At 37.4% G+C, this 14417-nt stretch overlaps 1 protein-coding gene across 1 annotated transcript; it reads left to right on the top strand.

Moving 5' to 3' along the window:
* The first annotated feature begins 10521 nt into the window (after positions 1–10521).
* Positions 10522–12842, top strand: LOC122609145 (disease resistance protein RPV1-like). The gene is made up of 3 exons (XM_043782203.1): positions 10522–11448; positions 11560–11856; positions 12297–12842. The coding sequence occupies exons 1-3, from the start codon at positions 10522–10524 to the stop codon at positions 12840–12842; spliced, it is 1770 nt and encodes a 589-aa protein (XP_043638138.1).
* The last annotated feature ends 1575 nt before the right edge of the window (positions 12843–14417 follow it).

Genomic DNA, 14417 nt, shown 5'->3' with positions numbered 1-14417 from the left:
TAGAACGAAAGAAATGAACGTAAAGGAAGGTGAAGAGGAAGAGATATGCATATATATGGCATGGATATGGGTCCCATGACTGCAAAAAGTGAGTTGTCATGTGTACTCTCTTTCATACGCGGCATAAAAAATATTATTTTAAAATTATAGGACACTGTATGTATATACGTATGAGAGAGGTATGATGTGACTATATGAACCACCATTTCAACTGTACACGAGTTCATACGGTGCGTACAGTGTACAAGTTGCCCATTTTGAAGAAAATCGAGGTAACCGTTTGAGATATATATAATAAAATATTAACAAGAATACGAAGTGGAATACACTCAGTTAAATTGAGGTATCCACTGAAGAGTTTATATAATTTTGAAGAATGGTTACCAAGTTTTAATCAGCACCATAAAGACAGAAAGAGTGGATGCTGGTGAACATTAAACAATTTTTGGCAAATTGTCAGCTATCAACGGATTTTAGAAGTCCTTACCAGCAGCCGTTTGCTGCTGGACTAGATAGAGACTTTCAGCACCCTATTACTTTTGTTATGCTTTTTCCCAAAGCATCAGGGATCAACGGATTTTAGAAGTCTTTACCAGCAGCCGTTTGCTGCTGGACTAGATAGGGATTTTCAGCACCCTATTACTTTTGTTATGCTTTTTCCCAAAGCAACAGGGATCAACGGATTTTATGTGCCGTTACCACAACCGTTTGCTGTGGACTGGATGGAAACTTTTGGCTTTCCATTGCCTTTATTTTGCTTTTTCCCAAAGCAACAGGGATCAGCGAGTAAAAAGGAAGAGCTCATTGATGACTTTGACTAAAGAAGTCGCTGCTCATCTTCATAAGAGGAATATGGGCAGCAAAACATGAGTGATCATGTTGTTGAACTTGTAGAATCACAATTTAACATTCCCAACCTGCTGACGAGATCCTTGAATCTTTTTTCATCTAAAGGTTTAGTGAATATGTCAGCAAGTTGGTCATCTGTGGGAATGAAGTAAATTTCAACATCCCCCTTCATGACATGATCACGAATGAAGTGATACCTAATGTCAATATGCTTAGTTTTGGAATGCTGAACAGGATTATGTGTGATAGCAATAGCACTAGTGTTATCACACATGATGGGGATCTTGGAAAAATTTAGGTCATAGTCAGCAAGTTGGTTTTTCATCCAAAGGACTTGTGCACAACAACTTGCTGCAGACACATACTCTGCTTCAGCAGTGGAGATGGAAACTGTATGCTATTTCTTACTAGACCAACTAGTCAGCCTTCCCCCCAATAGTTGACATCCACCACTGGTACTCTTCCTATCTAACATGCAACCAGCGTAGTCAGAATCAGAGTATGCAACTAAGTCAAAGTTAGACTCCTTGGGATACCAAAGACCTAAAGAGGAAGTCCCTTTGAGATATTTAAAAATACGCTTGACAGCGAGAAGGTGAGACTCCCTGGGTGATGCTTGATACCTTGCACAAAGGCAAGTAGCAAACATAATGTCAGGACGACTCACTGTGAGATACATTAGTGAGCCAATCATTCTACGATAGAAAGTGGAGTTCACATGCTTACCATCAGGGTCAACATGGAGATTGTTTGGAGGAGACATGGGGGTAGGCTTTGTGGTGATATTAGACATATCAAATTTGGCCAGCATGTCTCGTATATACTTTTCTTGGTTTATAAAGATGCCATCAGTGAGCTGGCGAATTTGTAGACCAAGGAAGAAGGTTAACTCACCCATCATACTCATTTCAAAATGAGAAGACATTAGTGAGCTAAATTTATTGCAAAGTTTCTTACTGGAGGATCCAAATATGATGTCATCGACATATATTTGTACATAGAGAACATAAGCACCCTTTCTATAGATAAAGAGAGTGCTGTCTATAGATCCTTGCTGAAACTCATGAGAAAGAAGAAATTCAGAGAGAGTGTCGTACCAAGCTCTGGGAGCTTGTTTAAGACCATATAATGCTTTATAAAGACGATAGACGTGGTTTGGCTTGGTTAGATCTTCAAAACCAGGTGGCTGCTCCACATAAACTTCGTCTTCGAGTTTTCCATTTAGGAAAGCACTCTTGACATCCATTTGATATACAGTGAAGTTTCGATAAGCAGCATGTGCCAGGAATAAGCGTATTCCTTGTAGTCTAGCCACTGGAGCAAAGGTTTCGTCATAGTCGACACCTTCTTCTTGAAGGTAGCCTTGAGCTACTAACCTAGCCTTGTTGCGTATAACAACACCATCTTCGTCCATCTTATTTCTATAAACCCATTTAGTTCCAATGGGTTCTTTGCCAGGAGGAAGAGGAACTAAGAACCAGACATGCTGTCTTTGGAATTGAGTTAGTTCTTCTTGCATGGCAGCAACCCACGATGGGTCAACCATGGCCTCTCCAATATTCTTAGGACTGATCATTGACAAGAAGTTAACATATAGACATGTGTTTCTAGTCGCTGATCTAGTCACAATGCCCTGCTGAGGATCACCAATAATTTGGTGAGCAGGATGACTTGAAGTCCATTTAAGTGATGGGACACTTGATGAGCCAAGAGTGGCAGTGGAAGATATTTGCATGGGATCAGCAGGAGAAGAATAAGAGGAGAAATCAATGGTAATGGAAGGATCAAGAGGAGTTTGATCAGTGGAGCCATTTGACTGATTTGAGTTATCAATGATGGGGTCATCAGCAGACACCATGTTTTCAGTGTTAGCTGAAGCATCATGAAACTCATCATCAGCAGAGTCATCAACTTGCACATCATCAGTCAGTGATCTAGGTTTGGCTGATGCTGCATGGATTGACCTTAAGATAGGCTCAACTGGCTCAATCGAATAGATATAAGCAGCAACTTGCTCCAGCTCAGGGTCTACTGAACTATCCTCAGTGAGATGCTGATTAAAAGGAGGAGAGCAAGAAGCATCAACGAATGAGTCATCATCCTCCATAGGAGGGTTAGTGAACTCATTGAAGATCTCTTCAGTAGAAGATGGCTGGATATCTTTAAGAGCAGATGAGCTTTCATCAAAAGTGACATGAATGGATTCATCCACTTTTTGAAGTCGAGTATTGAATACTCTAAAAGCTTTGCTAATGGAAGAGTATCCAACAAAGTAACCATCATCAGCTTTAGGATCAAATTTTCCTAAATAATCCTTATTATTAAGAATAAAGACAGGACAACCAAATACATGAAAATATTTGATTTGAGGTTTCTTTCCTCTTAAAACTTCATATGCTGTTTTGTCATGTCTTTTGACAATGAGACATCGATTTTGAGTGTGACAAGTAGTGTTGACTGCTTCAGCCCAAAACCTACTGGGAAAAGAGGACTCACTGAGCATATTATGTGCTGCCTCTATAAGAGTTCTATTTCTCCTTTCAGCAACACCATTTTGCTCAGGAGTTCTAGTGGAAGAGAAGTTTTGTGAGATTCTTTGATCAGCAGAAAAAGTTTCAAGAGTGTGGTTTCTAAACTCAGTGCCATGATCACTTCTGAGTTCTTTGACCCTTATGCTGCTGAGATTTTTCATTTTCTTAATGAATTTGATAATTTCATCAGCAACATCACTCTTAGAATTAAGAAAAATTGTCCAAGTATATCGTGAATATTCATCCACAATTACTAAAGTGTATCTACTACCCTTTAGACTTTGGACATTCACTGGTCCAAAAAGGTCCATGTGTAGGAGGTGAAAGCAACCTTAACAGAGTTGGCTTGTTTAGTTTTGAAAATAGCTCTATGACATTTGCCTTTTTCACAGGCACCACAAAGCCTATCTTTTTCAAAGGACAGAAGAGGAAGGCCACAAACAAGGTTCTTTTTGGCCAGTGAGTTTATGGTTTTGAAATTTACATGCGACATACGCTTGTGCCATAACCAATTCAACTCAGATGCTGACTTAGCAAAGAAACAAGTTTCACTATCAGTCTTGATAGGAGTGAAGTCTACAAGATATACATCTCTTTTTCTTGGTGCAACCAAGACGACTTCCTTGTTGATGTTTACTACAGTGCCTTGATGTTTATCAAGGATTACCTTGTAGTCAGCATCACATAGTTGACTTATGCTGATGAGATTATGCTTTAATCCATTTACATAAGCAACTTTTGATAATTTTATGAGGCCATTAGAAAGAAGACCATACCCTTTAGTCTGTCCAGTGGAGTTATCACCAAACACCACTGTAGGACCAGGTGCCTCAGTATAGTTATCCAGCAGGGACTTAGAGCCTGTCATGTGTTTTGAACAACCGCTGTCCAAATACCACACTCCTTTACCTAGCGAGCCCTGCATGGATGAAAAGAAAGGATTTAAGGTTCACTCTGTTCATCCATTTCTATGTCAGCAGGATTATCTGAAGGTGCTTCAGTGGAGGATGTTGGCTCTACAGAGAGAGCCTCCTCAAGAGTAATGTGATCTCCCACAGAGACAGGGGTAGTATTATCTTCATTGGTGGGCATAATACTGGTTTCATTACTATGAAGATATGCATAGCTGCTCACTACATTAGGAGCGCTGTACTCAACCAACATTGAGGGTTGCCCCCAAGCATTTGAAATAACCCTTTGAGAATGGGGAATTTCAAAGCGCTGAGTAGCAATGTATTCAGCAATGCTTGCATTTGTGACAGAGGAGGTGTCACTGATAACTGGTTCAGTAGAGAGGTTCTCACTGATTCGAGTAGAGGAGGAAGATGTTTCAGTAACTGTAGAGATGTTTGGTTTACATACAACTGCTGGAGCATCTCTTGGGCTGTATAAAACACATTCAGAGGCAACATGTCCTCTGCTGCTACAACGATAGCATTTTTTGTCAGAGGAATTGCCTTGATTTTGAAGGAGAAAGTCCCTCAGCTGAGAGGAAAGACCATTTACTCGCTGAGTAAGTTCATTTATTTGTGGAGTGGAGGAAGAGGAAGACTTGCTCTTTTGCTTGGATTTGGACTTATTCCTTTGTCTAAGTTTAGGAGGGGGCATTTGAGGAACAGGACCAAGTATGGATTCACCATGATGATTTTGAGGAATCTGATGTCCTCTAATCATGGTCCATGCTTGCTTTCTAGCAGGATAGGAAGAAGAGGAACCCTGCTGAGACTGATTCTCATGATTAGGAGTTGTGGATCTGACTTGACGTTTTGGAGTGACTGACCTCATTTGCCTATGAGGTAGATACTCCGTGTTGGATATTGAGGATTGACTGTGCTGAGAGGGCACTTGTCCTCTTTGTGGAGTAATAGACCTCATTTGCTGATGTGGCAAATGTCCTAGCTAAGGAGTTATATGCCTTACCTGCTGATGAGGAAAGTGTCCTCGCTGAGGAGTGTCAGATCTATTTTGAGAAGGTTGTCTTCCTCTTTTAGGAGTAACATGCCTTAGATTTGATTTTAAGGGCATTGATTGAGATACTGTATCAGTTTGAGCATCAGCATGTACAGCCTTTGTGGGAAGTACTTGCTGGTGTCTTACATCAGCGAACCTAACCCTTCTGCTCATTTGATGATCAGATATTGAATTTGTATGGGTAGGTTCCAGCTGAGATGAAGATTGAGCACCAGAGTGTTGCTGAACGACATGATTGACCCGCTGAGGGGTACCATAGTCATAGGGAGCAGCAATAGTGCTTCTTTTAAAGGGCTCAACACCTTTTGTGGATAGAGGCTGAGGAGCAATGGGTACATACCCATCACTTGAGATATCCCCTTTAAAAGTTCTTGGAGGAGAGTTTTGAATTCTCCCTTCATGTGGCATCATGCCAACAATAGGAAGATGGGAGAACATGTCAAAAGTACTGGCAGAGGTACTGGTACTTTTAGCATTTAAAGAAGGGGGAACATTGGTAGATGCTGTAGCCTTAGAATCTATCTCAGCATGGTAGTCATTTTGTCCGTTGACAAAATACCACTTTTTCATTTCTTCTTGAGAGATGAAAGATGAACAGGGTGGAGGAATGGAGATTTTAGGCTTTACATCATCATTAAAGGAGTCAGCGATAGAGGCAGCAACATCAAAATTGCCACCAATTACCGCCTGTACTTGAGCAGGGACTTGTTCGCTCAAGCATTGATGATGAAATTTAGAAGCCTTTGACCAGGAGGTCACAATCTTCTTTAGATTAGAAACTTCAGCCTTGAGAGTTTCATTCTCAAGTTGAAGTTTCTGAGTCATCAACTCATGAGATTGAAGTTCAACATGCACATTTTTCAATTTCACAAGTTTTTCAGATTTTTCACTTAACTCTACTTCAGCAGAGTTAAGTTTAGATTGAAGTTCAGCACATAGACTTTCCACGAACTGAAGATCACAAGACAAGGACTCAATAATTTTGGCCTTGTCTTGATTAGAAGAGGAAGAGAGAAGAGAGTGTACCTTTTTAACAGTGACGTTCACCCACTGACTAGAGGAGACTTGATCCTTTGTCAGAGCATCACTGTCAGCAAGTGCCATAAGGCACATGGCATCAACATAATCGTCATCATCAGAATCATCTGAGTTAGCCCAATCATGTTCTTCAGCAATTAGACCTTTTGCTGGAACTTTGACATCCTCTATTTCAGCCACCTTAGCCTTCAGCTGATAATATTTGTTCTTATATTCATCAGCAGATTTGGAAGGATTAGTTTTGGGAACAACAGGATTGGGTAAGGAGACTCTGCACTCCTTTTGGTAGTGGCCTTTTCTGCCACACCTCCAGCACTCTTCCTGTGATTTATCAACAGGAGGTTTGAGGGGAGTAACCGTTTTGCGATTATTCCACCTTCTGGAGTATCTTCTACCAGCAACCAGGGCAAAGCCCATGAAGTCATTAAACAAATCTTGTTTTTCTTCATCATCCAGCTCATTAATGAGGGTCTGAATGGATGCTGGAAGATTAGAGGTACTGACACCATCATAGAGATCGATGGGCTCAGTAGAAACAAGAGCGATAGGGTCAGAAATAGGATGAGAGGAGATGCTGACAGAAGAAGAAGAAGAAGAAGGGTCAGCATGTCTTTTGGCATCAGCAGAGGCTCGAATATTTTGAGCCAATGCTCTTTCTTCAAATTGAAGAGTTCCAAAAAGTTATTCAAGATCAAAATCTTGGATTTTCTTTGTAGTACGAAGTGTTTGTCTTAAGTTTTGCCACTTAAGAGGAAGAGAGTCGATGAATTTATGACATACCTCAAAGTTATCATGGGTAATGCCAACATTTGTCATATCATTGAGCAACCCTTTAAAGCGAGTATAGGTGCTTTCAAGACTTTCATCAGGAAGAGAGAAGAAGTTTTCATAAGCTCTTTTCAAATCAATTTTCTTGATTTTGATAAGGTCAGCAGATCCTTCATAGGTGCTGACAAGTCTGTCCCATACTTCCTTTGAAGAGGGATACTTGATGACTAGTTTCATGATTTCAGTGGGAAGAGTAACGATAATCATGTTTTTCAGTCTAGCATCAAGATTTACCAGCTTTTTTTCTTCATCTGTCCATTGAACCTCTGATTTAACCAGGTCAGTGACTATCTCAGGAGCTTCAGGTGTAGCTCCTGGAGTCCTTTGGACATACATCAGTACGTATGGACCCTCAGTTAATATGGTCATTAAATAGGGTTCCACACCAGAGATGTGAAGAAGCATCCTCTCCTTCCAAGACCCAAAATCTTTGGGCTCGAACTTAGGAGGTGTCGACACATAGCCAAAGTCACGTGTGTTCACTAGGCTGTGAACAAAAGACATGTTCTTGTTAAAAAAAAAGAAGGTTTCAAGAGGAATTAAAGAACAGAAGTTTTAAATGTAAACACAAGGAGGCAAACAGATCTTGTTCCAATGATTTAGGAACGGTGGCTCTGATACCACTTGATGGTCCACGAATGCACAACTTATGTTTTAATTAAATTAGACAAGAAAGTAAATAATCAAGTAAATAACAAGAACAATGTTAAGTTCAATTGTAGTACATCAATGCAAGGATAATCATATGTATCATTGATTAAACGATGAATATATGGTTGATCTTACACACTTGACTTACAAGAATACAAAAGAACAATGGTAATTGCTAAGCCTAGACACACTAAAAACTTAGACAATTACAAGTGATTCACACTTTCAAGGTGACTAACACACATGATACAATGTGGCTGTGTTGCTTTATATAGAGGAAGACTTGGGGTAACACAGCCTTCTTTGATTGTGACTTGATGGTGGTTGTCGACATCCAATTGGCTCATGGTACTTGAATCATGTGCCCTTGTCTTCTATACCAAATTGGGTATGAGAGAGAGAGAACCCTTGCTTTGGTCCCAACATGTATCTTTGCCATTTAAGGCACGTTACAGTTAGAAGAACCACCATGTGACTCTTGTCTTCATGTGGTTTGAATGCTTCCCGCCATGATGAACTTTTGGTCAGCATGCAACCCGCTGAAGAGAGTCACTGGACTCACTGAAGACTTGTTGACTATGCATGTCAGCGAGTAAGTCTTATCAGCGAATCCAGGTCTCAACAATTATTATATTAGTATTTATATTAATATTTTTAGAAAAAGTCTCATTAGTTTACACTTTCTTAAATTCCAACAATAATTTACACTTTTTACCATTTACTAATTAATTTATATTTATTTTTAGCCAACAACTTGAGATGAATTTTTTAAAAATTTTGAATCATGTATCTAATAAAAAATATTTTAAAGTATGAGATACTGTTTACAAAAAATTATTTCAAAGATGAAATACAATATATGTTCTCGATGTTCTAGAAGTATATATTCTTTTTAATTTGTTTACATAACTCAAATTAAAAGTCCTGATTGTTATCAAAGAATATGAAAACAAACCTAATTGTTATTTAATTAATATAGGACATGTGATTGAAAATAAACCTATTCATATTATTGGCAAGCATCATGATTAAAGACATACACTTGAATGTCAATTACAGTATCACAAGTATATATGTTTATATTTTAATTCTTAGTTATCTTTCATAATAATATCACATTATGAGTACAATTGGTTTCAAAATATTCTATAATAAGGGAATTATTGTAGCATGTGCCTTGTGAAATGACTACGGCAAACAATTCCATTAATATATGTCTCGGCTAATAATGACAGTGACGAACGTGTGATTATTGTACGACAAAAATTGCAAAGTATAACACTTGGAACCTACATCTTTAAAATTATAAGCTTTTTTGACTTAAATGTATAAAGATCTAATATTGAGAATATATTGTAAGTCCATATCCAGTGTCGGACACAGATCTAAAATCTAGTAAGACCACTAAAAAGGTAAAAAAAAAGTAATTAAAGGCAATTACGAGGAAGGTGGCTGGAAGAAAAAAAAGCACGTGTCTTTCGACAAAACTTGTCTTAATTTATTCTGATTGAGAAATTCTTTTAGTCTCCTAATTAGCTAGCTGCTTATATTATACTTTCTTGAAATCATATCTAGAATTGCACATTTATCTAACATTCAAATCTTGTTGTGAACCGAAAAATGGATCTATCCTTATCATTATCTCTAGTCGACCCCGTCAAGAAAAAGAAAGGGTAAGTTTTCCTCCGTTTCTTGTGTTTTATTTTATTTATAATAAAGGACTCGATTGGATTACACACTTAAACAAAGTATTAAATGTTTCTACTTATGTACCCTTGCAGCTGGGAGAAGTCGAAACGTCCGCTAGAGCTCGAGCTATTTGATGTAGATAGCTCGGGCTATTATTTTTCTTCATCTGATGAACCCTTTGATACTAACCCTCATGAAATTGAACCACGAACAAAAGATTTAATTTCAAAGTTAAGGTTAGTCCCTTCCAATAGGCAAAGGGATGAAGATTTTTCTTGTGATGATAATAACGATGATGATGATTGTGATGATGATGATGATGATGATGATGATGATGATGATGATGATGATGATGATAAACCCTTTCGTAGATCTAAAAGGCCGAAACATGATGTGTTTTTGAGTTATTCGAATGAAGAAATTGGCAAAAGTTTCGTAAGTCACCTCAAGGGAGCCCTCCAACGCAACTGTTTTGATACATCCGACCACACTAGTCTCTCTATCGGCCAAGATGAGACTTCCTCATTGTTGAAGGCGATTGAAGAGTCTTGGATCTACGTTGTAGTATTCTCCACTCAATACCCTTTTTCCGTGAAGTGCCTTGGCGAGCTTGTCCTCATAAGGGATTCCATCTCCAAGTTTAAGAATAGAAGAGTTTTTCCTATCTCAGTGGTGAAGCTTTCCAAACAGGGTAAGTTTCTTTCCATTTCCTGTCTTCTTTCCTTTTAATTACTTATATATACGGACTGATTCAGATCGACACTAAAACTAAGTATTGAACTTTTATGCTAGGGACAACGAAGAGGAATTTGTACGTAAAATTGTAAAAATTCTTAGGAAGTTGAAACTTCCAGTAGAGCTATTCGATGCAGACCACGCTGTTGGGATTGAACCACAGGCTAAAGATTTAATTTCGGAGTTAAGGTTAGATGATCCTCATCCTTCCATTACTGCAGTTCTTGGAATGAGCGGGTCGGGTAAAACGACTCTTGCCAAGGCTGTGTATGATAGAATTGTTCCAGATTTCGACGCCAGTTGCTTTGTCGAGAATATTTCCTGTTACAAACATACTGGTCCGAATTGGAAGGTTCATTTGCAGCGCGACGTCATTTCTCGGTTTAATGGAGATGATTATCGGTTTCGCAGTGTTTCAGCTTCTTCAACCATAAAAATTTTTGTAAGAGATCGAAAGGTACTTTTGGTACTTGATGATGTTGATAAGTATGAGCAGTTGCAAGCATTGGGTGTTCAGGATCCTCCCTCCTTTGGTTGGGGAAGCAGAATACTGGTGACAACAACAAATAAACAGTCCCTTTGTGGCCTAAGAAAATACACTTCTTATGATATAGAGTTGTTAAATGGATGGGAATCTTCCAAACTCTTCACTGGGCTTGTATATGAAAATGGGGAGTCTGCCGACGAGGAGTTTGTAGATGAAATAGTTTCTCTTGCTGGGGGGGTTCCCTTGGTTCTTGAGGTTTGGGCTCGCTATTTCAAAAGTCATGAAAGGAGACAATGGCCAACATTATTGGAGAAACTTAGAAGAATTCCTCATGAAGATATTCAAGGGAAGCTTAAAGTGAGCTATGATTCACTAAGTCCAAGAGCCAAGAACTTATTTCTTGATATTGCTTGTTTCTTTAATGGAAGATACAAGGATGAAGTCATCAAAGTATTAGAGGACAAAGACAATGCATTCTTCCCAGATATTGAAATTCAAAATCTAATGGATAGATATCTAGTTAAACAAGATAAGAATCATCGATTGACGATGCATGACGTGATTAGGGATATGGGCCGAGAAGTGGTACGCCAAGAAAATGAGGATGATCCTAGACAACGTTCTAGATTGGAGGATAGCGATGCGGAATATGTATTGGAAGATTGTTCGGTATGATATCTATGAGTATATGATATATTATGTAATAGATCAGTATATACGTAGTTCATTGAAACTTATACTAATATATACAACTCTCCTTCATTGTATATATACATGCAGGGAACCGATTCAGTTATAAGCATCCGGGCTCATATTTTGAAATGGGATGAAAGTGTAGGTCAGGCCTTAGCAAAGATGAGTAACTTGAGGTTCATATGTTTTTACCCGCATGAAGGTTTTCATGAAATAACACTTAATACAAATGATGAAATAATGCCTCCCTTGCGTTTCAAACATTTGAAATACTTAAAGTGGGTTCAGTACCCTTTCAAATGCCTCGACATACTTGATATGAGGAACGTGGTGGTGATTGAATTGTGGGACAGCAAACTGGAAATACTTTGGGAAGGTTTCAAGGTACGTACGTACGTATGTATTTTCTCTCATTTCATCTTTTGTTAAGAAAACAAGTTCATATAACAAGGAACTGGGCTTACATCATCATCAGCATCTAGTTGATATATAGATGTGTCCCCTCTAGAACCATCAAATCTCACTTTAAACGCATAATAAATAAACAAAATGAAAGTTACAACGTTTTCTATCATTTTTTATACCTTTTACACCCATATAATTACTATATCTGTTACAACATTTATTTTTTTGACAGGTATGTTTTACTGTATCAAATTTCAACTTTAAAATATATGGTTAAACCTTTTTCTTTTCCTTTTTTTTTGGTATTTTTAGTGTCTATATATGTTGCTTACTTTTCAAATTAGATATGAAAAGCTAGAATATAAGTATTAACCGTATTCAATGTTATTGTGTTTGTTACTACTTGTGTTAATTTTTAGAGTATGAAGAAGCTGAGGATTCTACGAGTAGAATCATTGGAGTTAAGGAGGACAGGGAGTTTCATTGGACTTGAGAATCTTGAGCTCCTTGACTTGGAGGGTTGTCAAAATCTGGAAGAGTTAGATTGCTCTATTGGTTGCCTCCAAAAACTTGTTACTTTATGTCTAACTGGATGCCATGAGTTGAAGATGGTCCCATGGAAAATGATACACAAGTTAACGTCTCTTGAAGTACATGACCTCCAAGTTTGTCCAAACATTTTGAACATCTACCATGAACTTTGGAACCTACCCAATATTTCCAGCATCAAATATAAACTTGAGAACACGGGCGAACTTTGGAACCCACCCAACAATTTCAATATCATAAGTCACATTTACAATTATACTACTGAAGTCGTTCCAAAAGAAAAACTTGACAGCATGGATGGAACATCGAAGGGGCAAGGAGAGGTCCCGACCTTCCCAAAATTCAAATATATAGATGTATATCTGATCAAGAGTCATGATCAAAATTTTAAATGGAGGGTGCATCACTCCATGTAGTGAGGAGCCAATTTTGTTCATCTTTTACCAATTTTTTTTTTTTTTTTTTTCTTCTCAATTCTCCATACTACACGTGGACATTTTTGTTGTATGTGTATGTATATTAATTTTAATTATGGTATTGAAGTACAAAAGAATATACGAGTACTTAATAACTAATTACTTTTAAACTTGATCTCATGATATACATTAAGAAAACAAAGTTAAATATTATTAACACCGAGATACAAACTTACTTTTGTTATATGTATATGTTTTTAATTTTAATTGCCACATTTATGTAAGAATATACTTCATAACTATTAGTTTTACACTTTTATTCTATCTAGCACCGAAATAGATACGGCAAATGGGTACGGAAATGATACGGGAACGGGGAACGGCAAAACTAAAAAATTTAGGATACGGGTACGGCGAAGATACGGTAATAAAAAAATATAAAAAAATAAAAATAAATTTATTGATTTAATATAGAGAGATGGTAACCGGTGATCACAGATTGTATATTGTGGTTGATTTGTGTTTGCGGTATGCACAAACGCAAGATGGCAGTCGTTCTTGGTATATATAAAGGTCATTGAAACCCTAATATTAATTAGGTCTGGTATGGAAGTTTTACAGAAACGTTTCGGTATATATGGAAACGTCAAGGAAACGTTTCGTATGCGTTTCGTACGAGTTTCCGTTCCCATGAAGTTTTTGAAACTGACACGCCTACTCGTTTGGAGTTTCGGTGCATCATAGCTTTTATTATTCTTTTAAAACAACGTTAACTTTTATTATTAACACCGAGATACCAGCTTGTATATCAATATTACTAATCATAATACTCGTACAATGTACGATAGTTATATGGATTGTATCATAAAATTTTTTGAACATGCCTCATACATGATTTGTGAGTATGAAATAAATTGTGGTTAAAGTTATCGATGATGAAGTTAAAATATAGTAAACAGTAATGATAAATATAATATATGTTTAGTTAAAATTTTGAATTTACCTTAAATTTACACAGTTACATCAATATTGGAACATATAAACATAGTAGATGACGGCAAATAGCCTTATAATTTTGGATGGTAAACTCAAAATTTTGAATTTTTCATGTTAATAACTTATGAAAAATGCTAAATGAATCCTTTAAACAATGGCGGGGGGAGGGCAAATAGCCTTGTGCTTAGCCAACCCTAATGGCCCAATTGTAGCTCGTTCTCTGTGGCCCATGTCCACTTAAATTATATCAAGCCCCTTTTAAAAGTCGTATCTTTTATATTCAATTTCCTTTTTTTTTAAACATTATTGTTCCGACGAGCGGAGCGTTAGACAAAACTAGTTTTTTTTCTCGGGCGTTGTCCCGGGAGACATTTGGTAACATCTACACATGTGGCAAAAATTATATAAAATGAAACTTTCGTAGCAAAAGTTAAAAAGTGAAAAGTTATAAAAAATGAAAACTTTCGTGAAAAAAGTTACAAAGTTGAAAGTTATTTGGCGAAAACACAAAGTTATATGATAAAAAGTAAAGAAAATAAACTTATGTAAAAAGTAAGAGAATGAAACTTTCGCGGCAAA

The sequence above is a fragment of the Erigeron canadensis genome, chromosome 7 (assembly GCF_010389155.1).
Source record: "Erigeron canadensis isolate Cc75 chromosome 7, C_canadensis_v1, whole genome shotgun sequence".
In the NCBI taxonomy this organism is placed as follows: Eukaryota; Viridiplantae; Streptophyta; class Magnoliopsida; order Asterales; family Asteraceae; genus Erigeron; species Erigeron canadensis.
The sequence above is the reverse complement of the archived record's forward strand: the minus strand, read 5'-3'. Positions and strand labels throughout refer to the sequence as shown.